General features: G+C 38.3%; 3 protein-coding genes across 5 annotated transcripts in view; 1 reads left to right on the forward strand and 2 right to left on the reverse strand.

Moving 5' to 3' along the window:
* Positions 1–357: 357 nt before the first annotated feature.
* LOC129766579 (uncharacterized) lies at positions 358–7,030 on the forward strand. Its single transcript, XM_055767154.1, has 3 exons — positions 358–840; positions 5,440–6,785; positions 6,846–7,030. Exons 1-3 carry the CDS (start codon positions 824–826, stop codon positions 7,028–7,030), a joined length of 1,548 nt encoding a protein of 515 aa, XP_055623129.1. The 5' UTR covers positions 358–823.
* Positions 7,031–10,394: 3,364 nt separating this feature from the next.
* On the reverse strand, positions 10,395–13,970 carry LOC129768543 (uncharacterized). Its single transcript, XM_055770270.1, has 2 exons — positions 11,104–13,970; positions 10,395–11,003 (listed from the first exon to the last, which is right to left on the reverse strand). The coding sequence occupies exons 1-2, from the start codon at positions 11,854–11,856 to the stop codon at positions 10,989–10,991; spliced, it is 768 nt and encodes a 255-aa protein (XP_055626245.1). The 5' UTR covers positions 11,857–13,970; the 3' UTR covers positions 10,395–10,988.
* A 976-nt stretch (positions 13,971–14,946) lies between these two features.
* Positions 14,947–27,219, reverse strand: part of LOC129768542 (1-acyl-sn-glycerol-3-phosphate acyltransferase delta-like) — a 33,308-nt gene continuing 21,035 nt past the window's right edge. For all 3 annotated transcript variants that reach the window (XM_055770267.1, XM_055770269.1, XM_055770268.1), the window contains exons 2-5: positions 16,233–16,713; positions 15,642–16,171; positions 15,231–15,588; positions 14,947–15,168 (exon numbers count right to left, since the gene is read on the reverse strand). In XM_055770267.1, the coding sequence (XP_055626242.1) occupies positions 15,038–15,168; positions 15,231–15,588; positions 15,642–16,171; positions 16,233–16,416 (1,203 nt within the window). In that variant the 5' untranslated portion in view covers positions 16,417–16,713 and the 3' untranslated portion in view covers positions 14,947–15,037. The remainder of the gene's footprint in view (positions 15,169–15,230; positions 15,589–15,641; positions 16,172–16,232; positions 16,714–27,219) is intronic.

Below are 27,219 nucleotides of genomic sequence, written 5' to 3' on the forward strand. Positions count from 1 at the left end.
TCTGTGCACAGTTTCAGCTCGATCGGACATGATTTAGGAGTGCCTCGAAGCGCTCAAAGTTTTGTTTTTTTGATCCTCGAAAATCTTCGGGGCACCCCTAAATCATGTCCGATTGAGCTGAAATTTTGCGCAGGTTATTTATTCAAGCCAATAAACAAAATGTACATGGTCGGTTCTTTAAATTCGATAATTATTTTTTTTCCATGCCTTCAATGCATCTCAGGTTTGTCCCAAAAGGTCGATTTTCGGCCAAAATTTTTTTTTTCGAGATGACTCCAGATCTCGATGTTTCATGCATTTTTAAGTCATTTGGCATCGAAAACACAGTAAGTGGGTTATATCCGTTACGACCAGATGTACCCCACACGACCACTTAGAGCAACAACGAATCATAACAACCGATGCAACCAGGATCAGATTGCATCCAGAGGCCTCCCATCAAGACAATCGCGAGCCATAACAACTGACGACAACGGCTGACCACGCGACATCATTCAAAGGAACCCGATCTGGAAACAACGCGACCGTACGGATAACAAGGAATCTGCTGACGCGAGATACCGACATTATAAAAAGGCAGGGAACAGAAGATAGCATTTAGTCTTAGTATGAACGTTGATGTGTAATCTTTAAATTTAGCGAAAATAAATTTATTTTTTATATTGTAATCGCCACTTCGGTCATTACTGGCGCAGTCTTTGTGAAAGTGTTGTGTAGTGCTGCTTCCTGGGAAACCATCCGCGAAAGGACATCGCTGGAGTTACGGGAGCTGCCGAACAACTCACGGAACCACGCTCATCGATAACATTAACAGACTCCGGGAATGAGGTTACTGATACTGTAAGTAATTTTCACTCTCGTTATTAATTAACCAAAAAGTGATCAAGTGCAACTAACAAGTGCAACCATTGCTTCAAGAAGAAAAAATTCTAAACACGAACGGTTTCAACAGCATAGAGACAGCATAATGTCCACGCAAGAGAACCAAACAATGCAAGAAACAGCGCAAGCTGAATTACCAGTGGAAATTACAGCGGAGCAATTAATCGCTCAAATACAAGAGTTAACGAAAAACCAGGCCGCTCTTATTCATACTATAACTAAGTTAGAAAACAAAGCGAAGGATCCATTTTTAAATTTCGTCACGCCGGATCCCGTGAAAAATATTCCGCACTTTAGCGGAAATAGAAAAGAAACGCTCGCGTGGGTGGAAGACACGCAGCAAACACTAGATTTATTCAGTGACTATAAATTCGAGCCAACCTACAAGCAAATCATACGTGTTGTTAGGTCAAAAATTATCGGGGAAGCAAGAGAGGTTTTGATTTCCTCCGGTAACCCTACGGAATGGGACGAAATTAAAGAGGTTCTCTTAAACTCGTTTGGAGACAAGAGAGATATCACCTCACATATCCAATCTCTTTTTTATGTAAAACAAGGGAAAGCATCTCTCACAGAATACTATAACAAAGTTAAGACGATTGATACAGCAATCAAATCGTCTGCTGCACACATGGAAGACTATAAAAATTCCATGGAAGCAGTCATAAAATTAATAAGTTTAATGTCACTTACAAGATACATAGACGGACTGAATGGGGATCAGCTGGCTATGTACGTGCGTAGCTATAGGCCGAATTCGTTAGAAGAGGCCCATGACATAACTATGCAACATTCCAATGCCGCATTCAGGCAAAAATTGGAAAACAAACAAGGTCCTTCGACCTACAGAATTCCCGAGCAGAAGGCTCAGACAATTTCACAAAATCAAAAATCATATAATCCAAAAACCAATCAGAATAATAAACCCGTATCTGAGAGATTCAGATCTCAAAAAGTAAATAATGACGAGGACGTTTCTATGAGGACGTACCAGTCGAAAATGCAGGTTCATAATAATGAAGTGCGCGAACCGGAACCTAAAGCGGATTTGACGTCGAACGATTCAATTTTAGAATCAGAAGACGACGACTATTTTGAAGGCGACGAATTAAATTTTCAGATGGTAAGAAAGGAAAAGCAAAAAACATAAAGAATAATAATTTTATTCCTTATCTGACTATCCAAACAACTAAGGGCAATTTAAAATTTTTAATGGACACAGGTGCCAATAAAAATTATATTTCGCCCAAACATGTTAAACTCGAAAATTGCAAAGATGAAACAGGAATTCACGTCACGAATATCAATGGCAAACATGACATCAATAAATCAGCTTCATTTGACATCTTCCAAATTAGGAAGAAAGTAAAATTTTATGTATTCGATTTCCACGATTTTTTCGATGGATTAATAGGGTACGAAACACTGAGAGACCTCAATGCTCAGTTGGACATCGGCAGAAATAAATTGAAAATTGGTAGAAAAACTTTTAACCTCGAAAAGAAATTTCCAGGAAACCACAAAATCAACATTTCGGAACAAGAGTTCCAATTTGTAGAAATACCAATAAAGCAAAAAGGTAGCTTTCTTGTTGAGGAAGAAACTCCATTTGATTATTTTTCAATTCTCCCCGGTTTATACCAAAGCAAAAATGGCATAGCTATAGTGGCAATAAAAAGTCATTACCCCAATAGAACAGTACAACTGAACTCTAATGAAATTGAAATTGGAACCGATTGTTTTAGATTGAAGGACATTCCGAAAATTTCACCAAAAGGAAAATACTGTTTTAGGAGTGAACACATGAACGATGAGGAGAAAAAAGCTTTAGAAAGGGTTATAGATGCCAACAGAGAAATACTTTATACCGACTCGGATAAATTAACTTTCACCCATAAGATAAAGCACAATATCAGGACTTCAGACAATATACCAATACATACAAAATCCTATAAATACCCACAAATTTTCGAAACAGAAATCCAACAACAAGTGGAAAAAATGCTTAGAGACGGGATAATAAGGGAATCAATATCACCTTATACATCGCCTATATGGGTTGTCCCGAAGAAAACAGACGCTTCTGGGAAGAAAAAGTTTCGTTTAGTTATCGACTATCGAAAACTAAACGAAAAGACAATTAGTGATAAATATCCCATCCCGGAAATAACGGAAATACTTGATAAACTTGGCCGAACTTGTTATTTTTCTACAATTGATTTGGTGTCCGGTTTTCACCAAATTCAACTTGCAAACGAAGATATCGAGAAAACAGCTTTCTCGATTAACTCCGGAAAATATGAATTTACACGCATGCCATTCGGGCTGAAAAATGCTCCAGCAACTTTTCAGCGTGTTATGGACTGCATCTTGAGAGAATTCTTAGGGAAGTGTTGTCTCGTCTATATGGACGATATCATAATCTTCTCAAGTTCCCTAGAGGAACATAAGAAAGATCTCATGAATGTATTGAAAAAACTAAAGGAAGCAAATTTAAAAATCCAGATAGATAAATGTGAATTTTTCAAAAAAGAAGTTCACTATCTTGGACACACTGTTTCAGAAGAAGGCGTTAAACCAAACACCGACAAAATCGAAATAATTAAGAAATGGCCGACTCCAAAAACCGAAAAGGAAATACGTCAATTTCTTGGTACCCTGGGATACTACCGCAGATTCATTAAAGATTTCGCGAAATTGGTGAAGCCTTTAACTGTTCTACTTCGTAAAGACACCGAATTCGTTATATCCCCAGAAACAGTCGAATGTTTTGAGAAATGTAAACAACTTCTTACAATGGACCCTATACTCATTTATCCCGACTTCACGAAGGAATTCATACTAACCACCGATGCCAGCGATTTTGCCATAGGGGCAGTTCTTTCACAAGGACCCATAGGCAAAGATCGACCAATCGCGTACGCATCTAGGACCCTTAACAACACCGAAGAAAATTATTCCACGACGGAGAAGGAATTTCTAGCCATCGTTTGGGCTGTGAAACATTTCCGACCATATCTTTATGGACGAAAATTTAAACTTCTTACGGATCACCAACCACTTACTTACTCCATGACAGACGCTAACAGAAGAATTATAAGGGGGAAAATAGCATTGGAGGAATTTGATTATGAACTCATTTATAAGCCTGGCAACCAAAATGTTGTAGCAGACGCTTTATCGAGGATAAAACCAGAAGAATTAAATAATAATGAACTTGATCTTGAAACTGTTCACTCAGCAGAAACCAGTGATGATTTTTTCATATGGTGTACCGAAAAACCAATCAACAGTTTTAGAACACAAATAATTTTTAAAATAAATCATTTTGATACGACTATACACGAAGAAACATTTCCAAAATACCACCGATTCACTATTGTAAAGCCAGAATATACAGAAGCAGACATAGTCGAAATTCTCAAAAGTTACCTTAACCCCAGAGGAATATCTTGTCTAAAAATTCCAATATCATTAGTACAACTCGTTCAGGAAACATACTGTAAACATTTTACTAACAATAAATTCAAAGTTTTCATTTCAGAAAAGCTTCTAGAAGATGTCAGAATAGACGAGCAAAAAGATGCCATAATACGGGAAATACATGACGCAGCACACAGAGGAGCAAAAGAAAACAAAATGCAAATCCTGCAGAAATATTTTTTCCCCGAAATCGAGCGAAAACTGAAAATATTTGTTAACTCCTGTCATATTTGTAAAAGAAGCAAATACGACAGGAAGCCCCCAAAATTAATTCAGAAATCATTTTTCGGCTCAAAACAATTCGAACGGGTTCACATGGACATATTTTTCATGAAAGGCCAAAAATGGCTGACCATCGTGGACTCCTTCTCCAAATTCGCCAACGCCATACCACTGACAACAAGAACGATAATAGACATAAAACGCGCTTTTTCCGAACACATCAGGCACTTCGGTAGACCGCAAACGATAATTTGTGATCAAGAGCCCGCTTTTACATCAATAGATTTCGTCGGCTTTTTAAACGAGCTCGGAATCGAAATTCATTTCGCGAGTAGTTCTAATTCCAACGGAATAGTTGAGAGATTCCACTCAACGATAATCGAGCTTTATAGAACACTAAAAACAAAATATAATGAACTTCCGATCAACGATCGGATGAATATAATTACCGACATCTATAATAATACATTTCACTCCGTGACGAAACGAAAACCACGCGAGCTAATATTTAACACAAATAATGTTACGAATGCGGCTGACATAATTGAACAATCCAACAAAATCCACTCTGCAGTAAAATTGGAACTAGATAAACGTAAACAAGCCTTCGAAAAGAAGCATGAGAATCGTGAAGAACCCAAGCCACTCAACCCTAACGACACGAAATACATAAAAAATAGTCAAAGGTTGAATAAAGATAAAGACATTTATAAACTTTCTACCATAAAAGAAGACAACCATCTAACCTTCAAGGACACAAATAACATCAAAATCCATAAAAATCGCATAAAAAATTAACAAAGACCACTAAAATGAACACCATATTAAAGAAGCCATTTGTTTTTCTTGCAGAATAATACTCATCAAAACAATAAGCACCACCAACTATAAAGAAATAACGAACAGCAATGGATTGGTTGCGTTCAAGATCAAAACAGCAAGGATTAGAATCGGATATGACAGAATGTTGCATAGAATCAACCTAAATACATTAAATGACAATATAGAAAACATAGAAAAAATCATGAAATCGTTTAAAACTATAGAACACCTAGAGCAAACACTACTAGAAAAAACCAAACTAGCAAAAGATAAACTCAGGAGCCTCCTACCACATAGAATAAAAAGGGGACTTATGAACGCATTAGGAACAGCCATTAAACTCATCACGGGAAACCCTGATAACGATGACCTAATAGTCATGCATCAAAGTTTGGGAATATTAAAAACACAAGGAGACAAATTAGTGAACAATCAGATGAAACAAATCCAGATCAATGAACTTTTTCAAAATAAATTGAATAATATTACAGACTCTATTAGTAAAATTGAATCAAAAATTACTAAGGAATACAACACAGTACAGGGAATAAAAACAGATTTAGAATTCGTCAACCTTATCTGGAATATGGACAAAATTATCAGCATATTAGAGGACATCGAGGAGCAAGTAGAATTTTCTAGAGTAGGCTTGATAAACAAAAACATACTCTCATTGGAGGAAAAACAGTTAATTTTAGACAGGCTTAAGACACAAACAATAAAGCTAAATTACTTAGACGAAATTTTCCAATATACCTCAGCGAGTGTCGGTATCAGCAACAATCAAGCAGTCATATTAATAAAGACCCCCATTTTGGATAAAAAGACGTACGATTTGTTAGAAATCCATACTTTGAGAGTTAACAATTCACGGATCGATACGAACATCAACCTGGTAACGAAATATGGCAACACAGTTTATTACCAACCAACAGAATGCGATATTTGCGATGGAAATAACCTAATTGAGGACGATTGCATCTATAAAATATTAACTCACCAAACACCCAAATGCTCGTTTGTAAAATCAAAACAAACAACACAAATCAAAGAAGTCAAGCAAGGAATCATCCTGATCGACACAACAGAAATCGTAGAAGTAAAAGACTCTTGCGGAGATTCAAGGATGGTTAGCGATGCCACAATAATCGAAACCGAAAACTGTACCGTCAAAATACGAAATTTCACATTTTTTGGACAACCTGACGTATCCTACCAGCAAGAATACCTGATCCCAATATACAGCAAGCCCCTCCAAAATGGAAATTTTACAGATCTTGACGATGAAAACGTCATGCTACGAATACAGAACTTGGAAGAACTCAATGAAGTTCAACTTTACTTGAACACCACACAACACCGGGTAACAATTGGAGGTACAACCCTCCTCATAATAACATTTATCTGTTTCTTTTCTGTATATTTCTACAAAAAAGGTAATAAAAGAAATGAAGTAACCAAAAATCCACCAGAACCTCTCGTGGCTACTCAGGTGGACGAAACTGAAAACAACGGAAGTATTCCATTATCCCTACTTCCGGGGAAGAAGGCAGAGCAAAAATGCATCCCGAAACCATGGATCGAGCTGCCGAAACTTCAATCGAGGACGCTTGAAACTTAGGGGGGAGACGTTACGACCAGATGTACCCCACACGACCACTTAGAGCAACAACGAATCATAACAACCGATGCAACCAGGATCAGATTGCATCCAGAGGCCTCCCATCAAGACAATCGCGAGCCATAACAACTGACGACAACGGCTGACCACGCGACATCATTCAAAGGAACCCGATCTGGAAACAACGCGACCGTACGGATAACAAGGAATCTGCTGACGCGAGATACCGACATTATAAAAAGGCAGGGAACAGAAGATAGCATTTAGTCTTAGTATGAACGTTGATGTGTAATCTTTAAATTTAGCGAAAATAAATTTATTTTTTATATTGTAATCGCCACTTCGGTCATTACTTATCTATGGTATAACCGCAATGGTGACGTAGGACTATCGTTGATTTAGTGTTCATTTGTTTGAAGTTGAATCTGAATCCATTCTGAATGAATGAATAAATGAATATTTGGGGGACTTCCAAAACGAGAGCGTTACGTTGGAGGTACAAGGTTTTATGCATCCTATATTGGATATGAAAATATCCTACTGATGGGGAAGAATAATCTTCAGAAGCATTCCTGCTAATTGCACTTGATTGAAAAATCACAGAACCAACCAAATACATCGCAGTGTTATATGGTTAGAAAACATTAAAATAACTCGTTCGCTTGCATGTTATTTTCAATGCCAAGAGGCAGATTATTTTGCAGCAACGATCACTTCTTTCCGGATTTTTCTCGATGACCAGCAAACGTAAAGAGTTGCGCGCGTGTATGTGTGTGTGTGTGGCGGTTGCTCCGATGTCTCAAGCGGAACCAATTTTCGATGCTGGTATTCTCTCGGTCGTCTTCTCTTCTCTTTCTGATGGATCGGCTTTTCTGCTCTCCGTCACAATCCTAAACAAACTGAATGCGTTTCAGGTTAGGTCAGGCCAGGTAATGAATCACTTGATCCCCCACCATCCAGCTCGTCCAGCTCGTTCAACTCGTTCAGTAACGATGTTGCCTTGTCGATGTCCTCACGAAAAATGAATGCGTTTAAGGAAGGAAGGAAGGTATTGTATTATAGAGACTTTAAACTTTTTCAGTTCATTCGTCTCTAGCCTTGAGAAAGGCCCTTTGAAAACTCTACTCTACTCTACTCCAGCGCTACCACCTCCACCCTCTTGCCTTGAGAAAGGCACTCGATCCCTCGCCGTCCAGCTCGTCCAGCAACGATGTTATCCAGTCGGTGTCCACACAAAAAAAAGGGGAATGCGTTTAACCACCAGAATATCGCTTAAGTATGCTTTTTGTGCGTGATTGAATCGAGAGAAGGTGTGGTTTACGATGGCAATTTGGAAGGCAAACTTTCGGCGACTGAGCAATAATCGATTGAAAATTATATAATTTTCGCGATGCGGAACATTCTCCGTTGCGCGCATACAATATTGGATACAAAAATTTTCTACTGATGGGGAAGAATAATTTTCAGAAGCTTTCCTGTTAATTGCGATTGATTGAAAAATAACAAAACCAAATGTATTTGGTTGCAGTGTCATATGGTTAGTAAACATTAGAATAAACTCTTTCGCATCAATGTATTTTTCAATTCCCAGGGGAACTGGCAGAGTATTTTTCAGCAACGATTAGTTCTTTCCAGATTTCCATCGATACTCGAAGCCCACCAGTGGTTAATGCTAACTCGGTAACCACCTGTTAATAGCACTTGATTGAAAAATATTTGGACGCTGTGTTATATCGTTCCGCGCGTGTTTGTTTGTGTGTGGCGGCTGCTCCGATCTCTTCCCGGGGAACCGTTTGTGGCATCACTCTCCTCCTGATGGATTCCCTTCTGGCCTAAGGTGCACAAACAGGCTCTTGGTGACACCGTTCATCCGCGCTTTCATGATAAATGAAGAGCTTCAACACAACAGCGACAACATGCTCCAATCGCTGTTCAATTATAACCAGAGCTGCATTTTTTCATCAATGTCACTGACAACTGACGAGGCACGTTAGTCACTTCCTACTGACAAAATTCTCGATCAAATTGTGACTGACAGAGTACGATGCAGCAATTTGCCTGTTACTGAGTTTTGTCAACACGCTTTGACCGATCAAGTAGGCGGTAAAATTGTCCATAATGAATTGATGATTGTCGCAGATTGCATTTTATTTTCATCGAGCAAAACTTCGGTTTTAATTCCGGTTGTTGTTTCTTGTATTTACTGAAGTAAATACTATGTCGAACACGCGAGAACGTGTGAGCGATTGCGCAACTGAATATATAATTGACCAAAGCTTGAACAATCTCCACACGCTGAAATAATGACGAAATTTCTCTTTTCGTTGAAATTTCTGCCCGATATCAAAATTCACGCATTTGAAAGTCCGTTTAGACTCATTTATATCATTTGTTCTCCTCGAAGTTTTAGCATTTTATATAAGAATTGTATTCAGGTAGCAACGTGAACAAATGCATCCTGGTAAACGTGTAAACTTTCATTAGGTGACATGGTCTTGTCTTGACGATCATAGTGCACTGACTTGCAACATGCTTTGATGGTCAAAACACTCTGACAAACTGTCTAGCATCAAAGAGTGAGGAAATTGTTTTGTCGGTTTATATTTTGTTGCACGTCGTTTGGTGGTAATGTTGCAATGGTCGTCATAGTAGCCCAAATTTATGCAGTGACTGTGACATATTGCAGTTCTGATTATAACTAAGTGGATTTCCGAGAAGCGCTCGCTTATATACCGATTGGTGATTTCAATAGCCCGTTTTGAAAGCAATTTTAAGACTATTGAAACAAGTTTTTGGATCAAATAGTAACAAGTATATAACGCGTAGACATTTTATCTTTCGAATGAAGTTCATACCATTTTGTTCAGTTGTTCAGAAGCTATTAACGCTCAAAATCTCGGTCTCCGGCGTAACGCTTTCGTTTTCGAAACTTTGATTTTACACCCCGGTATAGAAATGAAAGACGTAGTGCTACGTCAAAAATTTCGATTTTTAAATTTCCTTTACCTCTTATTGGCTAGTTTCTGCTTAACATAATCCCAGGTGTATGGCACGATTATCGCTATCTCACTCTACCTACCGTCATCGCATATCTCACTATCCCTCTGCTGTTAAAGTTCATCATCGACATCACCATATGTCAAATTGAGGTAAATTGGTAATTCGCGATGGTATCGACGTCTGGTGGCGACTTCAAATTAGGGCTATAATTTGTGTCCCAAACTCGTCAGTGTAATCTCTATCAGATTAGAAGACACGAAGCCGGTTTTTCAATTTTAAAATTTAAATGAAAATTTTCACATCATGTTATTTAATTACTTGAAACGTGTATTTCTGACTTTCATTCATCCATATGGTCATACAATTCCAACATTGTTGCTGATTTTTTTCTCTATAATATAAAGTTGTCTTCATAAACAATTTTCGTATGAGACTTTTTCCCCACCTGCAATCAAAAATATTTTTAATTTAAACAGAATACTAATTTGATATGGAAAAGCTAATTTTTATTCATAATTTTAATTTTGAAAACGTTCACTCCGACTGAAAATCAGCTGTTCTTTGACGCTCCCCTAAACTAGTAAACGAAGCTTACTGCCGTCAACGCGGATCGCTGTTTTGAAGAAAACAAATACTTCTGACGTGTGAGATGTTGGCATCAAAAACATGGCGGGTGCCATACGGCTGCATAATCCCTAACGGCTCCCTCCTCTAGCGAAAAGTCGTCCTCGGCTTTTGAATTATTATATTTGTGGTACCATTACTGTTTTCTGTTGTGAATCCGTGTCCGTGTCAGGGTTGTCTTCGTCCTTAAATCGTTTCGGTGTGTTTTCAGAGATCAATAGGGTAGTCTTCTTCGGGATGCGTACTCCAAGGGTCCAGACTACGGCGAGTCCGATAATGATTATTGTTGTTATAGAAAGTGAACCGGATGATAGCCACTTAAGTAGATGTAGGATCACATGAAGATTATCTGTTGTTAAGTTTAGATGATTAATGTGGTTCCGTTGCTCTGTGTTCAATTGCTGTAAGTACTCCAAAGGTATACGGTCCATTAACTTAGTTGAAGTTACCTTTAATCCAGTCGTGGGAATGAATGGTTTCGAAGGAATTTCTATTTCCTTGTTGAAGTATTCCTCGTTATTCACTCTAATAGAGCAGTTTGATATTTGAATGAGGTATGATCCCTCTAATCGTTGGTTGTGTGCTGAACAATTGGAGCGGATCGTCATGTTGACTTGATTTACCACGATATTGAAGTCATCGACCTTTTTGACAAAGTTTTGGCCGTATGTTTTCTCCATCGGGCATTGGGATGGTTCTCCATTAAAGAGCTGCTCAATACAGCTGTCCGGTGCTTCTAACTGCTGATTCAAGCATACATATAAATTTCTGGTTTTTGGACATGGTATCTCCGATGAAAATGAATTTGGACCCTTCAGATAATACTTGGATTTTAGGTGAATACGTGTGCTATTTGAAATCATTGGTTCAATGTAGTATAATGTGAACGCATCGCTCGTAACCTTTGGAATTTTGAGCACGTAGACTATGGAATGTTGCGAGTACATAACGTATGCGCTGGCTATGTCGAGGATATTATCTATGGTGTCTGATCCAAGACCGTTGTCCTGTAGCGTATGCTGCGCTGCTGTTAGTTCTTGTAGACTGATGAGCCGACTACTGGGTATGCTAAGCCTGGCTAGGGAAATTGCTTCTTCTATAATTTCTATTTGGTGGGAGAGGTCATCTAAGTTGAATAAGAGGTTTACAGAATCAAGCCCTTCTATAGCTTTGTTTACTAGGTTATTAGAATTTGCAATCATTATGTTGATAGTTTTTGTAAGTTTTGAAATCCTTTCTTCAAACTTCCAACTTGGATATCGTCGTTTGGTTTTTCTGTTCGTTTTTCGCGTTATTCGTATCGTGTGTTTTTCTTACCGCGTCATAAATTGGACGCTTCGCGTAGTGTGTGATGAGCAAGAAGAAGAGGAAGGCAGGCTCGAGTCCTGCAAAAAACGAACGCATTGCCAGGGGTAATAAAATTTCGAGGCAAGCGTCATCTAATGCTGCACGCGATGTTAGTGCAATGAAAAGCGTTCGCACTGAACCGAGCCTTTGCGAGTGTGACACCGCATCGAACAACAGCGAAGTAGGCGATTTCGTCGCGACGGTCGAAAATGTAAACGCCGTTACCCAGGCAGCAACTAAAATGAAGCTCCCCCGCTGGTGGTGAAAGCGATCGCTCTTGACAAACTCATCAGCGAATTCGCATCGATGGGTGTTACAGCAGACAACAAGCTGTGTGGCATAATGTGCGATTCACATAGAACGTTACGGAGAAGAACGTCTACGTTCCGTCAACGTCTCCACCAATTCACACATGCACTCAATGCTTCCACCAGCCCGACCCGTCAAATGTCAAACGAATGATATATTGAATGTTATTCATGGTGTCGCCACCTACATCAATTTTCAATTGCAATGCCCTCTTCCGAATCAGCATGCCTAGAATCAGTTCTAATTTTAAAAAAATTCAATGAAAATCATTGAATTTTAATGCTTGAACCCCGTAGTCCGACCGTTATTCAACAATAATGATATATAGACTATTTCTCTCAGCTAGTCGCGTATGATTTTCACTCCGAAATTTGGATCATAAGTACAAAGTACAGTAAGTTACTTATAATGCGACATGCCGAGGCACCAATTAATGTCGCATTGGAGGCGATTTTGACCAGTAATTGGACATTCGCGACTGGTGGCGACTTTCAATGTGGGGCCATAATTTGGACCTCGAATTCAATGTTTACAAAAATGTCCGATTAAAGGTAAATATTTCCAATTAAACGTGTTGCATCACAGGTCTGTTCAATTAGCTAAATGTTGAATTAGATGTAAATTACTGTACAACCAAATTAAAAACAAAAGCCGAGACACAAAGCCCAGACAAAAACCAAACGAGCCATCCGTCTCCGTCAATTATTCTTTTCTACAAATCCTGCCGGTCGTTTTCGTTGAACGTATGCTGACGGGTCGTTACGTTGCCGGTGTATGTGAATGTTTTCATGAGAATTGCATGGTAGAATCATTGACGTAACGTGACGTGACGGGACGTGAACGTAATGTGGATGTTGTATGTGAATCGCACTTAATTCAGTCTTTTTCCAAGCTGTTAACATTGTTTGTTTTCCGTCATCATAAGGGCTTTGTTGGTGCCTTTGAGAATGCATCAATGCATTAAACTGACGTTATGGCGAAGCAGGCGGTAAGTTGAGCGCCAAAAAATTATTTGGGGAATACCAAGTATCTTGAATGTCTTACTGGAATGTTATAAGTTATTTGGGTTCGGTCCAATCGCAAAACTGCCTACGACTAGGATTGCATTTGCGCTAATATTGATCATAATGAAGCATTGCTACTGTTTTCGAGGTTGTTATAAACAAAAAAGAGTTTATTTCGCTTGTTTAGTCACCAAGAAAGTAAATGTCGTTCTGGAATTTTGTATGTGATTAGGTTTCGCTTGCCAGTAGCAAAACCTCCTCCACTAAGAGTGACAGCTGCGCTTCCCTCGAGCACGAGAAAGTAATGCAACTTTTTTCGAGGCCAGTAATATTAACATAAGCGTTTCTTTTGAGAATAGCGCAAAACGATGAGAAGTGTTTATATTCCTAGTAGTTTCAAGCCACCAATGTATGGCGACTTATATAAAATAACAGTGTAGTTCTACGTCAACAATGCGGTCGTATCTTGGACACAACCTCCTATATTTTTTTTTCACTGCATTTCACTTCCAAAATTGAGCGCCTCGAGTCATCTCTAACATCATTCATCTCGCAGAATAAGAGCACATATCACATGACCATTCAAAGCAAGGTGTGTTCTTTTTCGTCCATTGCAGTAAGAAACAAAAAGAAGCGACGGTATTCAACATCTGGACTAGCTTTATTCCTCCATATGAAGATACCATCTATCGCCGGGGCTCGGTTTTCTAAACCACCAATATAGTTGATTCAAAACGATAGTAAACTATACCTCCACGTAACAAAAAGAAAATCTCCAAATTGTTTGGGTTCGATTAGTTAAAGAAAACAATTGTGTATTTGAGTCACAGCTCAAAGTGTGGAAGCTCGGCTTCGGCATTAACTGAACTGTGCGTAGCAAATGTGCGCGGTGTATCCCAGTAGTTTAGGATTTAGTTTTGCTTCTTGTGTCATTGGTATCCAACATGGAAGAACCCTAGTTAAACTAAGTGAACGTGAAACTATGATGACAATTAACGAGCTTACAAAATGAGCATATTTTGTATGATGGAAGTCGTTCTGCATGCCGTAACCCAAAACAAAGGATAAAATTTGTACTGGCGGCTAATTCTATCGAGTATCGCTGCGTTTTTGCGATTTTGTTCGATCCAATCATAACATCCTAAACATCAACTTCTTACCTGGCGGCTTACTCTGGCATATAATAGTTGCTTACCGAAAATATGGTAATAAATAACATGTTTTCCATACAGTTACTCTGTTTTTCATTCCTGCTTCTCCATTTCGACGGGATCGATTTTGTATATAAGGAAGTATATAATGGACATATACAAATAACAACAATACACATCTTCTAAATTCTATGTTCATGTCCTAATGGAATAAATTCACATATTTTTTTAAACTCAAAAAATCACTCGGAACGGTTTTGTTTCAAAACGCTGATTTAAGTTATTGCTATAATTTCGAAAAAGTGGGTTATAAAATTCATAGCAAAAATTTGGCCTAACGGTGTGATGGTGGTTTTATGCGATTTTGGTGCGTTTTGGGAGAACTCGCTCGCTTGCACACAGAAGAATAAACTGCACATAGCAGAATGCCGGGAGTTCCTCCCCACAATTGGGAGGGAAAAGTATAATAATTTCTGGTAGATTTTCCTTAACTACGATCCGAGTTGGAGCCCTCGGCCCAATATCGGTATATATTCTACAAACAGTGCAATATGTATAAAAAGCTACTGATTCTATTTCGTTTTTGTCTCATTGTCGACAAAAGATCCGTTTTGATGCCTCTGGGCATTTGCATTTTCGGAGCCATACGAGGAAGCTTTGCTGATTTTCGACATTCCTATTGCTTTCACCATGAGTATGTAAACTGGGAATGGAAAACATCAATAAGAGAAGTTCATTTTTTGTCAGTTTGTGGAGTATACTTACACGCAAGCAGAATCGAACCTCCGATTGAAAAGTATAGAATTTCACCGCTGATCAGCAGCTTCGTAAGATAGTATGACATTGGAATCACCGTCACTAAGTTCCATGCGATCATGTTAATAAGCGAGTGCAATCGAGGAACTAATTTGGTCGCAGGCTTTTTCGGAACGCCGGACCCGGTGAAGAAATCACCGTGAGTGTGGAAGCTCTCTTGCATACGATCTTTCTGGCGGAAAAGTTCCTGCAGCCATTCTGCGGCTTCTTCTTCGTTTTCGGGCAATGTGTCCGTAGGAATGCGTCGCACATGCATGTAAGCAGTAATTGGTTTACCATTCAAAACATTAAAGATGGTGGGTTTAACCTAAACAAACATTATTGACAAATTGTATATAACTAAATTACACTGTTCCTTACCGTTGAGTCTTTGTGTATAGCCAGTTGGATGTCCAAAATAGAGCTTTTGCCACGCAAATGCGGCAAACTCGCAGTAAATCCTTTGGTTCGTGGAATCAAATGGTGCTTAAGTTCGACCATTCCTCGTTCGCGGGCGAACTTTACAGATGCTTCGTGTTTCTTTTCGGTGAAACGCGTTCCCTCAGCGTTCAGCAGAAGCCACACAGGACTCGGGTAGTCCATAATTTCCTTGATTTGCCGCCCAATAATTTCCCTGTCCTTTTCAAAGGAACGTTCCAGGAACACAAATTCGGCAAATTTCCAAGCCCACCCGATTGTCGGGATATACTGAATAACCTTCTTTGCGTAGGCCTTACAATTGCCCAACACCCCAACATAGTTACAAAACATCCACCCGATTAACCAGTCTATCTCATAGGTGTGATTCATAAGCAGCAGGACGTGTTCATTGCCGCAATGCTTCAGGTCTTCATCGCTGATGTAAACATACAAGGTGGAACCAGACCACCAGTCTGCCAGGAACACTAGTTCTAAAATAAGAAGAAGGTCGTTTATTTCAAATCCACTATCAAGAAAGTTACATATACTTACGTGAATAAAACGAGCAACATAAGTAATACCCTATCGTCCTGTATAGCCGCTTGTTGAAGGGTCTCAGACCCACGTACAGTATACATTGTACTGTATTAATAATCAGTCCGGAGGTGAAGTATGATATCGCGAAGCACAGATGCATTAGCGTTGACTGTTTGATGAGTGACCAGAAGCTCGCCATTGTTTCGCTTGTGTGTTTGTGTGTCGGTGTGTGTGGTTCAACAATATATAAACATTTGCTTGTAAAATGGTCCAAATAGTCTTTCTCTCAATTACAGTCGTCCACCTCAGTTGTGGCCAAACGGCTCAGCCGTTTGTTGTATACTGTAGTCAATTGTGGTGCGCTGTATTGTGTGTAGTGTACTCTTAGATACAAAAAAATAGAAACTTTGATTGTGTTGAAGCTCTTCTAATATTCTTGTTTTCTTTTGATGATTGTTATCTTGGGAAATATCGAATGGTTGGGAAATATTATAATCTGCAATGAGAAAGATTTAAAAAAATAGTTATCTAACTTTTTCCAATTGATACAAAAATGGTATTCATAAAAAAAGTTCGTCAAAGAATCGCAAAACGGTGCAAAAAGGCACTTAGCAACTGAATTTCCTTTACAATGTTAACATTAACATTGTCTTACTATTTCATAGAAAGAACCAATGCTTTTTTGAAAAACCGATCGCTTGATGTCATAAGACACTAGCCTTTTATTATTAGAGCTTGAAACATTTAGAATCCGGAATCACTGTTCATTTTATGGCAGCGGTTGTAGTAGGCGAATCCGAAACCTTTTTAAAGGAAAGTTATTTGAAAAACCTGTATCTTTCGACGAGAAAAAAAATCACGTAGATCCGTTTTGTTTTGACAAAGTTGTGCAGAATGGAAGCCGAGAAAAGAAATTAGTTCTGTGTGGTCAGGTACACAAATCGCAAAATCGCTGAAAGTGACTACAGGAAACCAATTTTTTTTGTGCGGGGGATAAGGACCGCACAAAAAATTACATAAAAATCGTATAAAACTTCACCAGTAGCTTTAACAAATCGTGTTCGGTGCACACCACATAAAAAAGTTTTCCCAAGAAAATAACTCAAATCCACGCCGTTCACCGTTCGATTTCCTTTTGTGTTGAGCTTATAGTTACATGTCGAAACTTGTTGCTATTAGAAATCATGCCATACACAACTTACAGCATTTGATAGAAGGATGAGAATGATTTCAGAAGACTATAATTTAGACGCAAATATGATTTTTTTCGCACTGAAATGCATACAAAACATCGAAAAAAATGAACGATAACTACGTCAAATGTGCTTCCTTTCATATACCGCACAAAAAAAATCGTAAAAGAACAGAAAATCGCACCAAAAAAATCTGCCTGGTTTAGATAGCTCACCATCAACACGAATGATCAGTCAGTCAAAGGTCAAAGAAATACTTCAGAATCATTTACTTCTGTTTTTGCATCAAAAACAATGTGATAATTGGGAAATTTGGCATCAATTCATAAAATCCGGAAGATCATAGCATGGTTTCATGAATAGGGTCTTCAGATTCTGGACTGATCAGCTTGTTTACCAAATCAAAACCCTGTCAAGAACTTATGAGGAGTGATCGTATGAATAGTAGATGCAGCTTACAAGCAGTATGAGTGATTTGAAGAGCTTGAACGAGCAGTATCCTCTGCGTAGAATCAGATACACACACCATGGCGCAGCTTGGTCGAAACCACCCCGAATGGGTTATTTAAACTGGTTGAGAAATAAAGATGGCCTATTAATAACAAACTTATTTGTAATCCTTGTGAAATTGACATTAATTTTGTAAAGAAGTGAGAGTTTTGGCATCTGGTTCTCTAGTTATGAAACACTGGAATTTTGAATGTTTCGCGTTTCGCACAACAATAAAGTTCAAATCGTCAGTCTTAAAAATGAAGATAAGTATTGTATTCTACACTATATACTTCAGCTCAACCAATTTCTTATATATCTCTGGAAACTCAGAAAAATGGAGTGGTTCTACAGTTATGAAACGCAGTGTAGTATCGGTAGTTCAATTTTGGAAATTTTATTTTCTTTGTTACGGTATATAGCCACTCCACGCCAAACCGATATAGTGGTTCTCAGATTTCCATGAAAAGTGGTAGTTTTTCTTCTTTTATTAGACCCATATTTTTTATTTTTACGTTAAGGTGACCATTTCCATTTTAGGGTGGTCCGAAAAATCATTTTTTGAACTTTTTCCCAAAAATGACAAAAATTCACAACTTTTTAACTACTGAACCGATTTAGATTATCGATATATCTAATTGAATCCAATAAGCTAGCCTTTCATAAAAAATACTGAACTTGCAAAAAAAATGTTTTTTTGCAATCATTGATCATAGTCGTCTACAATCGTCTAGAATGCGCTATATTCTTTATATTTTTCTTGAAAGCTGAGGATTTTTTACAAAACATATCTCGATATCAGAGATGCTATTTGTTTGGTATTTGAGATATGATTTTTCAAAATCAGCCGGTGGTTTTTTCCCCTGTTGGGTGTAAACCGCTGCGTCCAATATTTTGAACTATTGTGGTATACCCCTTTTTTATACTACACTTCAAGCTTATCTACTGCTAATTGATGAAGGAGTAGAATGAAGGCTATAGCGAGATAGGTGCCAATCAGGAATAATCTGTTTGATAAAATTTATTTATCCTGATCGGCGACGCAGACCAAATTTCCAGAATAGCTTTATCAAGGTGTTGAAGTCTGCGTCTTGTTAGAGCTCCGCAATTACAGAGCAAATGTTCCGAGGTTTCGTTTCGGCATTAAAAAAGCGACAAAATATCTTGTGCTAAACCTATGTTTTTAAGATGGTATTTACTTGTACATAGTCCTGTTACAAGACCAGTGAATGTGCTGGAGTCTTTCTTATTAAGGCTCAGCAGTTGTTGAGTAATTTGTATACTCGACGTAATATTTTTTTTGCCTGTTTAAGTTTTGCAGCCATCCAATCGGCTGTCACTTCCCGGTCTTCCCATTTCATTAGCACACTTTTCAACAAACAGGCAGAAAGTCCACAGAATGATTCTGGACCAGTGAATGGTGAGTTTGAGCCGTTCCTGGCAAGTTCATCTGCTCGCTCGTTGCCCTCTATACCGCAATGGCCAGGAATCCAGTACAGTTGTACCGAACTTATCTGACTTAATTTCCGCAAGAGGGAAATGCATTCCCAGACAATTTTTGAAGAGCATTTAAAAGCATTTAGAGCTTTAAGTGCCGCTTGACTGTCTGAGAATATGCAGATGTTAGCATGTCCATATTTCATTTTGAGGCAGACATTTAAACATTCTTTTATTGCAGCTATTTCTGCCTGAAAAACTGTTCGCCAGGTTCCCATAGCCACAGAGATTTTTGTTCTGGGACTATACACTCCGGCACCTGTTCTGATTCTCATTTTCGACCCATCAGTGTAGAACATGATTGAACCATTACGAACGTTGGGACCACCTTCATCCCATACTGAACGAGAATGTTCGATCACTCTGTATAGAATGTCATAATTAGTCCTAGGTTCCATCCAATCACTGTTCATCTCTGGTCAAATGGGTAAAATATTTATGATGCTCAAGTGACCAGTTTTGTCCCCGTCTAGTATTTTTTCCATCCTTTAAACTTTAGAGCACTTTTTTTAGGCTTTAGCTGAACACCGGTGGTTCAAAAAATTATTTCAAAAATATAAAAAAATATAGCGCCCTCTAGTCCAAGCCATGAAAACAACAAAAAACGACTACAATCAATAATTACGAAAACAAAATACATTTTTTGTTAGTTCTAGTTTTTGCTAGTTCAAATCGGTTCAGTGGTTCAAATGTTACGAATTTTTGAAAAAAGTCATTTTTGGGAAAAAGCGGTAATTATTGATTTTTCGGACCACCCTAAAATGGAAATGGTCACCCTAACGAAAAAAATGAAAAAATACGGGTCTCATGTTTTGTGATAATAGAACAAAAATACCACTTTTCTCGAAAATCTGAAAACCACTATATCGGTTTGGCATGGAATGGCTATATATAGAAAGGAAAAGGTTACCTTTCCAGGTTTCCAAAACTAACGGAGTTTTCTCGGTTACCTTCTCAGGTTTCCCACAGTTAACTCTCCGCCGTCGGAATTGAATTTCGATAAAATAGTACTTGAGTTGAAAAGTAGAATATATAGCTGGTCCAATTAATTTAACAGGGTTACCTTCTTAGGTTACTTAAAAATAATTTATGTCGCGCGTTGTGACACAAGAGATTTTCTGAATTTTGCATCGTTGAGTAGTCGATAGTTCGCGTTTACATAATCACGTCATTTACCTCAGTGAATCCTGATACTTACATTTCCCACTAACATCTATCCCTTCCATGATGATCGCTAGGGAACCCCGCAAAAAAGGCGGCCCTTCTGACATTCGAGAGGTGAATATCATACTAACATTCCTTTTCTTCCCTTGGTGACTGTAAGGACATGGCCGGCGTCTTTATTGACGACTTAAAGCATGAGTCAACGAATCTTGCACAATGAGAATGATTTGCTACTTCCATGTGTCATTCAGTGTGTTCTCTGTGCGATTTCGCTGGTTCAGGTCAATCACGGAGAGCAACTACGAATTGTACAGTCTACCCAAGCTCAATAATTCATCAAAGTTTGTATAACCATCAAATAACTCCCCAGAAAAATCTCATGCTTCGCATTATACAGAACAACTACAAGGTTGAATATTTCATAGAATAATTATTTTATGTCTTGTCTAGATGAATCATTGTGTTGATGTTCTACATCAAATATTTTTTAACATGGGAATTTCAGCATTTTCGAAATAGTCTCTTATTTACGTTGAGTAGGGGTGAGAATGGACAAGCATAAAATTAAACATATACAACTAAGTTGAAATGCACATGCAAACGATCATTACACCGCCTCTAGCCGTGGATTTTTTCGGACCTATGAAGAGGCAAATTCTTCGCAAGTATAAAGAGAAGAGTTTTGCTTAGCAACAACTTTGCAGAAGCCATATTTTCCAGGATTGCTGAAGCCGCTAATTGAAAACCTCTATGGTAATCAAAACAACAACTCGATTTCTGGATTCAAGAAATGTGGCATTTATCCGATTACTGTGAAGCCGTTACTAAAGAGCATTTCACATGACCAAGTTAATCAAAAAGAATTGGGAACAGAGGAAACGAGGAATTCACCAATGCAAAACGAGAGATAGTTGGTGAAGGCCGAACACGAAAGCGACGAAAGAAGTATATAATCATTTCCATCGCACTTCTAGGTGGATTGGTACTATTTTCGTAACTTAAATAATCATTCAATACATTTACATGTTGTCAAATTATCTTGAACTTATTGAGAAGTTGATTTCTAGACATAATTCTTAAAAGAAAACAATATATAGTACTTTGACCTATTGTCACTTCTTCTAACTTCAGTGAAAAATTAATACACATAATGTGACCAGATGGTCAGAGATCTAAAGCGGGACACAAAAAACAAAACGTTATGTATATACTTTATGTGAACATAAACCATAGTTTAGCGAGTCTAAACTGATCAGTATTATTTCTTTCTGAGTATCGGCACTCAGTTGTGATTCTTCGGTGGTTTAGATTTTTTTACGCCGAATATCACTCGCTCAATCAGAGCATTTACGCCTGGCAAGCACGATTCAAATTCTACAATTTTCTTCAAATTACCGAATGGAATGCTCGAAAATTCCAATTCATTTTTCATCGATTTTAGTGTTAACGTATGCATTCAAAAAAATCGACTAATTTCGGATGGCGACGAAAGATAATTTATAGGAACAAATTTTCATTAAATCTTACGTTTATTAAGTCTACATCAAAAATGATTCAAGGCTGTTGATTCGAAGGAACAGCACTGTCAAGCAACATCCTGAGGCACTTTATGTCCGCCAGATATAGCCGATCTGGTATTTACAATATCATCTCTTTGCCGCTCATTAAACCGGGAGATCAAAGCAACCGGCCAAACGGTGAAGAAGAATCTGGCCAAAATGGACATTTTTATGCGAAAGCGTCAGACGAGACCGGTCGTATCTGAGCAGCAGGCAATCACCCAGAAGGAGTAGCTTGAGGTGCTGGTGAAAAACTTCTTTCCGGCGAAAGAAGTGGAAAACTTTTCGTACTCATAATGAAAGACGAGACGTACTTGATGCTAGAATTCAACGAATGGCAGGGGACCGGGTACTTTACTTCCCCAGGTAAGCGATTAAGTCGAATATATCATTCACATCAAGTTCTCGAAGAAGGTCCTTCTCTGACAGACGTGAAGGAATGTCCAAGCCGCTCTTATTTCGAGTCATATGGTGAACGGGGAGATATATAGTACGAAGTGCTTGTACGAAGTACGAAGTGTACGAAGTTGGGAAGGTGATGTGATCTTTATGCCGTACCTGGGATCAGCCCGTTATGCCAAAAGACCACTGGAGGATGGATCGGCTGGAGATAGACATTGACGCGAAGACCACCAACCTTCCCTATCCCCAGCTGCGCCCGATAGAAAACTTTTGGGCGAATGGCCAAAATAGAGAGACAGACGACCACCAAAGCCACTAAAAGGTAAAATAACACGCCGATATACATCTTTTAATCGGCCATGGTTCAGGTTCCGGCCAACTTCCATAAGACCGCCCAGCGCTTCGTTTACGATACTTCATCAAACAACTCTGCCTCTTCCTGTCGAGTATACACTAGTTTTTCCGGCTTATTTAAAACATTAGGCCCTGACCGAGCTAGGGGACCAAAGATGAACTTTTCGTCTGATTCACGTTGGTCCCTGCGGATCAATAGGGAACTTTTATAAAAATCATTTTCCAATTTTGTTGCTGTCGCTTCCAGTTGACAGTCTCTAAACAAAAAGCCTAATGTCGTTGCGATGAAACCAGCTCAACGTATTAATCTTTGGATCAATCTGCCAAATAAAAGATTTTCTTGAGGTTCATCCATTTAAAAAAATCAACATGATCAAATTGTGATATTGAAATATATTGATATCGCGAGATATTTTCGTTTCTTTTGCCAAATGCGGGACGGAACCTAACACGGGACATTTTGTTGAAATGCGGGACGGAACCTAACACGGGACATTTTGTTGAAATGCGGGACTGTCCCGCATCATCATCAAAAGTGGAATAGTGAAACAAAAACCGAAAATCAAACATAATTCCGCGTGTGGATGTCATTTTTGCGGCTTCGATATTAAGCATTTGGAGTGGTTTTATTGCAAAATTCAATTAGCTGATGGTTATATTTCGGTTTGTGAGTTGACAGAAAAGCGATATTAGGTACGTACGGAAAAGTAAATGCTTTCGTAAGTGGTAAATTTAAATTATTGAAATAATTACACTGGTGGGGTTTAAACGGACAGTCACATCCATAATCACATCCAATGCATGATGGGAAGTGAAGGGAAGGAAGGAAGGTATTGAATTAGAGAGACTTTAAACTCTGAGAGTTCATTCGTCTCTTAGTGAAGGGAATAATATTCAACTCTTTTTATATTGCTTTCTCTTTTTGTTCTATTTCAGTTACTGGATACACAAATACCGAGAGAGAGAGAGAGAGAGAGAGAGAGAGAGAGCGAAATTATTCCTCTCGCGAGCGATAAGGATCTACGTTTCGTATATTATTAACCTGTCTATATCCCCCCCCTCCACTACATGTCCATTATACCCGCATCGATAAAAATGTTTTACTTTTCGGCTTGTTTTAATTTCAGTACAAAACAGGGAAAAACACATTTTTATCACAAATTTGGCCAATTATTTCGAAAACCAGTATATTGAACGGTAAGAAACTGATTTTAAGTTTTGGAAAACATCAGTTTCCAAAGATACAATTGAGGTTCTTTTTAACATGTCCGTCTCACCCCCATTTCCCCTACGAGATGAACAATTTTCAAGCTGTTCTCGCAGTTTTTTGTTTGCACACAAACAATATTTTTAGTACCTGTGTTTGAAAATGCGAAATGTTTATGTTCGTAGTGCGTTTAAATATACGTTGTTTGATCCCAATGCTTCAGATGATGTTTCAACATGATGTACAGTAAAGTGCCAATGGATGTATGGTAAAAAAGTGACCTTCAAATCTCCATAGGGAACTTGAGTAAAATTGTTGATTCCCACGAAGAACTAGCCTATGCAAAATATCAGCTCAATTAGACTTCATTTACTAGTGTCGCACAGCCGCCAAAGTTTGAGTTTTTTGAAAACCGAAAAATCACCCAAGGTGGGATCGGGGTTTTCAAAAAAATTTGTTGAAAAAAATTGATTCTGAAAAATCTATTCTCTACGAAAAAGTCCCAAAGTGTCGATTTTTGACAATTTGAAGACATTTGGCATCATTTTTTTTCGAGAACTCCATCAAAATTACTTATCTTTACTCACTTTGGCGGCTGTGCGATGATAGTAAATGAAGTCCGATTGAGCTGATATTTTGCATAGGGTGGTTTTCCGTAGGAATCAACATTTTTTAATCAAGTACCCTTTGAGAATTCGAGATTGCCATTTTCATTGGCACTCTAGTGTACAGTTTATCTTGCGTTTTGAAATGGAAACCACATCACCACCACTCAACACATGGTGTGTTGGTTAGGGTGGCAGCGAAAATGGTCATGTCAATTTTCAAAAACCGACCATGTTTATTGGCCCAAAAAAATGACCTGTGCAAAATTTCAGCTCAAACGGACATGATTTAGGGGTGCCTCAAAGCGCTCAAAGTTTTGATTTTTTGATCCACGAAAATTATCCAAGGGGGAAGTAAAGGAAATTTGAAAAATCGAAATTTTGTCTTCGATTCCAAATGACTTCAAAATGCATGAAACTTCGAGATTTGGTGTTACCTCGAAAAAAAAATTTGGCCAATAATCGACCTTTTGGGACTGAGATGCAATGAAGGTATGGAAAAAAATAACTATCGAATTTAAAGAACCGACCATGTCCCAAAAAGACAAAAGAAATTTTTTCCATACATCCATTGCCACCCTAGTGTTGGTGTCTTGACATGGAAAAAATACTTCCCTATCATGACAATCTGTTTCGTCTAAAATTTTGACCTCTTTTTTGTTCTGAACAAAATAATCGTTAATTGATATCAGAGTTCTTCACAACTGATATAATTATTTAGTACACGCATAAGTTTATAAATTGAATTTATGTAACATCCGCTATTAATAGCTATTTGAACAAGTACTAAAATCGGATAGAGCGTGGCGGGGATGTTTAGTTACCTACATCAAAATACCAAGAAAAGGTGTGCAACATGCACGGAAGAAAAAAAAACTCATAGAAAGCATGTTTCTATTCAGAGAATGTTTCCTTGACACAGGAAAAAAACTATGGATTATGTAATCAGACTTGCAAAATAAAAAAAAAATTCCTATTGCAAAAAATGCATGAACGCTCAATACGAACTAAATTGCTAGTAAGTTTCTGTGAAAAAGCATTCTACAAAGAAATGTTTTAAGTGGAATATTTTTTCTCCGTGCATGAAAGAAAACTAAGAGCAATGAATACTGCGACAACGGGTGGTACGTTTTGTACATGATGTGCTTGAATTATAAACATCATGTTTGTTCCTAATGTGAGAAACGCGAGTCATCTATATATGTTCATGTTTGTGTGTTTGGGATAAACATTGAACACTAGCGAAAAGCATGTTCGTGTAGAACAAAAACATGGAAGAGGGGGTCTTCGTAGCCTAATTGGTTGCGTGTCCGCTACTAAGCGAACAATCATGTGTTTATAACTCAGGACCGTCAACTGACCATCTTCGACCATCTTCTAGCTATTATGTCTACGTAACAATCATCATGTGATGGTGATCCCAGCCTATCACTCCACATACGATCGATTTGCTGCATCGGTAATTTCCGCTATTTATAAACACAACAATGGAAGCCTCACATCAACAGTCCTGCTGTGTCCAACTGTGAACATTAATTCGGCTCTGTTACAGCTGAATTGCTAGATGGGCCTAATAATAAAAATAAACAGTTGGTTTAAAAAAACATGAAATTTGAACATCGCGTACACTTGTGTAAGTGTTTTTCGGAAGACTGAATTTACCTTAGTTTTTTTTATCCCATTTATTTATTTAAGGCTCATTAGCAATCTAGCTGTAACAGAGCCGAATTTTAATCGTGTACATGTCACATGGTTATCATATCTATAATTAGCACATTACACAGTTGCCATTCGCCAGTATTCCTTCTATACCATTACATATGGTACATTCACACAGTAGCCATTTAGGCGTAAGAGTATTCTTTCTGTTCTTCCATTATCCAAGTTGGACCACCGGACAGCGGAGACAGTTGCTTGATCATTGTTGAGTTATTTATAGAACAGCAGCCCGATTTGTCTTGCAGAGCAGAGCAGTTGTATGGATGAATCGATCTTATTTCGACCGTGGATCGATCTCCATCGCTGATGATTGTTGCGTGGACGTAGCTATTCTGTAACAACACAAAGATGGTCAATGAGGGCCCTGAGTTTTGAACACACGATCGATCGCTTACTAAGCGAACGCGCAACCAATGTGGCTACGGAGACCCCCTCGATTACCTTAGTTATTCAACAAAAAAATCGAAAACTTCCTTTTTTTATCCATTATCACCTCCAACCTAATTCGATATAATGAGGCACCACTCAGTGTCGCATAAAAAGGCGATTGTGACCTGTAATTGGACATTCGCGATGACAGTGGTACAGTGTCGACGTCTGGAGACGACTTTCAATCCGGGGCTATAGTTTGGGTCCCAAACTCAATGTTAACAAAAATGTCAAATTAGAGGCGAAAATATATAATTATTCGTGTCGCATTACAGGTCTATCCAATAAGCTAGATGTTAAATTAGAGGCAACTTACTGAAAATACTGAATTCAAATTCTAACTCAATCCATGTAATCTCACCTCAAGTTAAAAACAAATTCAGT

The sequence above is a fragment of the Toxorhynchites rutilus genome, chromosome 2 (assembly GCF_029784135.1).
Source record: "Toxorhynchites rutilus septentrionalis strain SRP chromosome 2, ASM2978413v1, whole genome shotgun sequence".
Classification (NCBI taxonomy): domain Eukaryota; kingdom Metazoa; phylum Arthropoda; class Insecta; order Diptera; family Culicidae; genus Toxorhynchites; species Toxorhynchites rutilus.

What these genes read in the sequence shown, in the direction of transcription:
- LOC129766579 (XM_055767154.1), top strand. An exon ending in ACACCGGGTAACAATTGGAG is followed by an intron (nt 6,786 to 6,845) that starts GTACAACCCTCC and finishes TCTACAAAAAAG; the next exon opens with GTAATAAAAGAAATGAAGTA.
- LOC129768543 (XM_055770270.1), bottom strand. Translation starts at nt 11,856, where the DNA reads ATGATTGCAAATTCTAATAACCTAGTAAACAAAGCTATAGAAGGGCTT.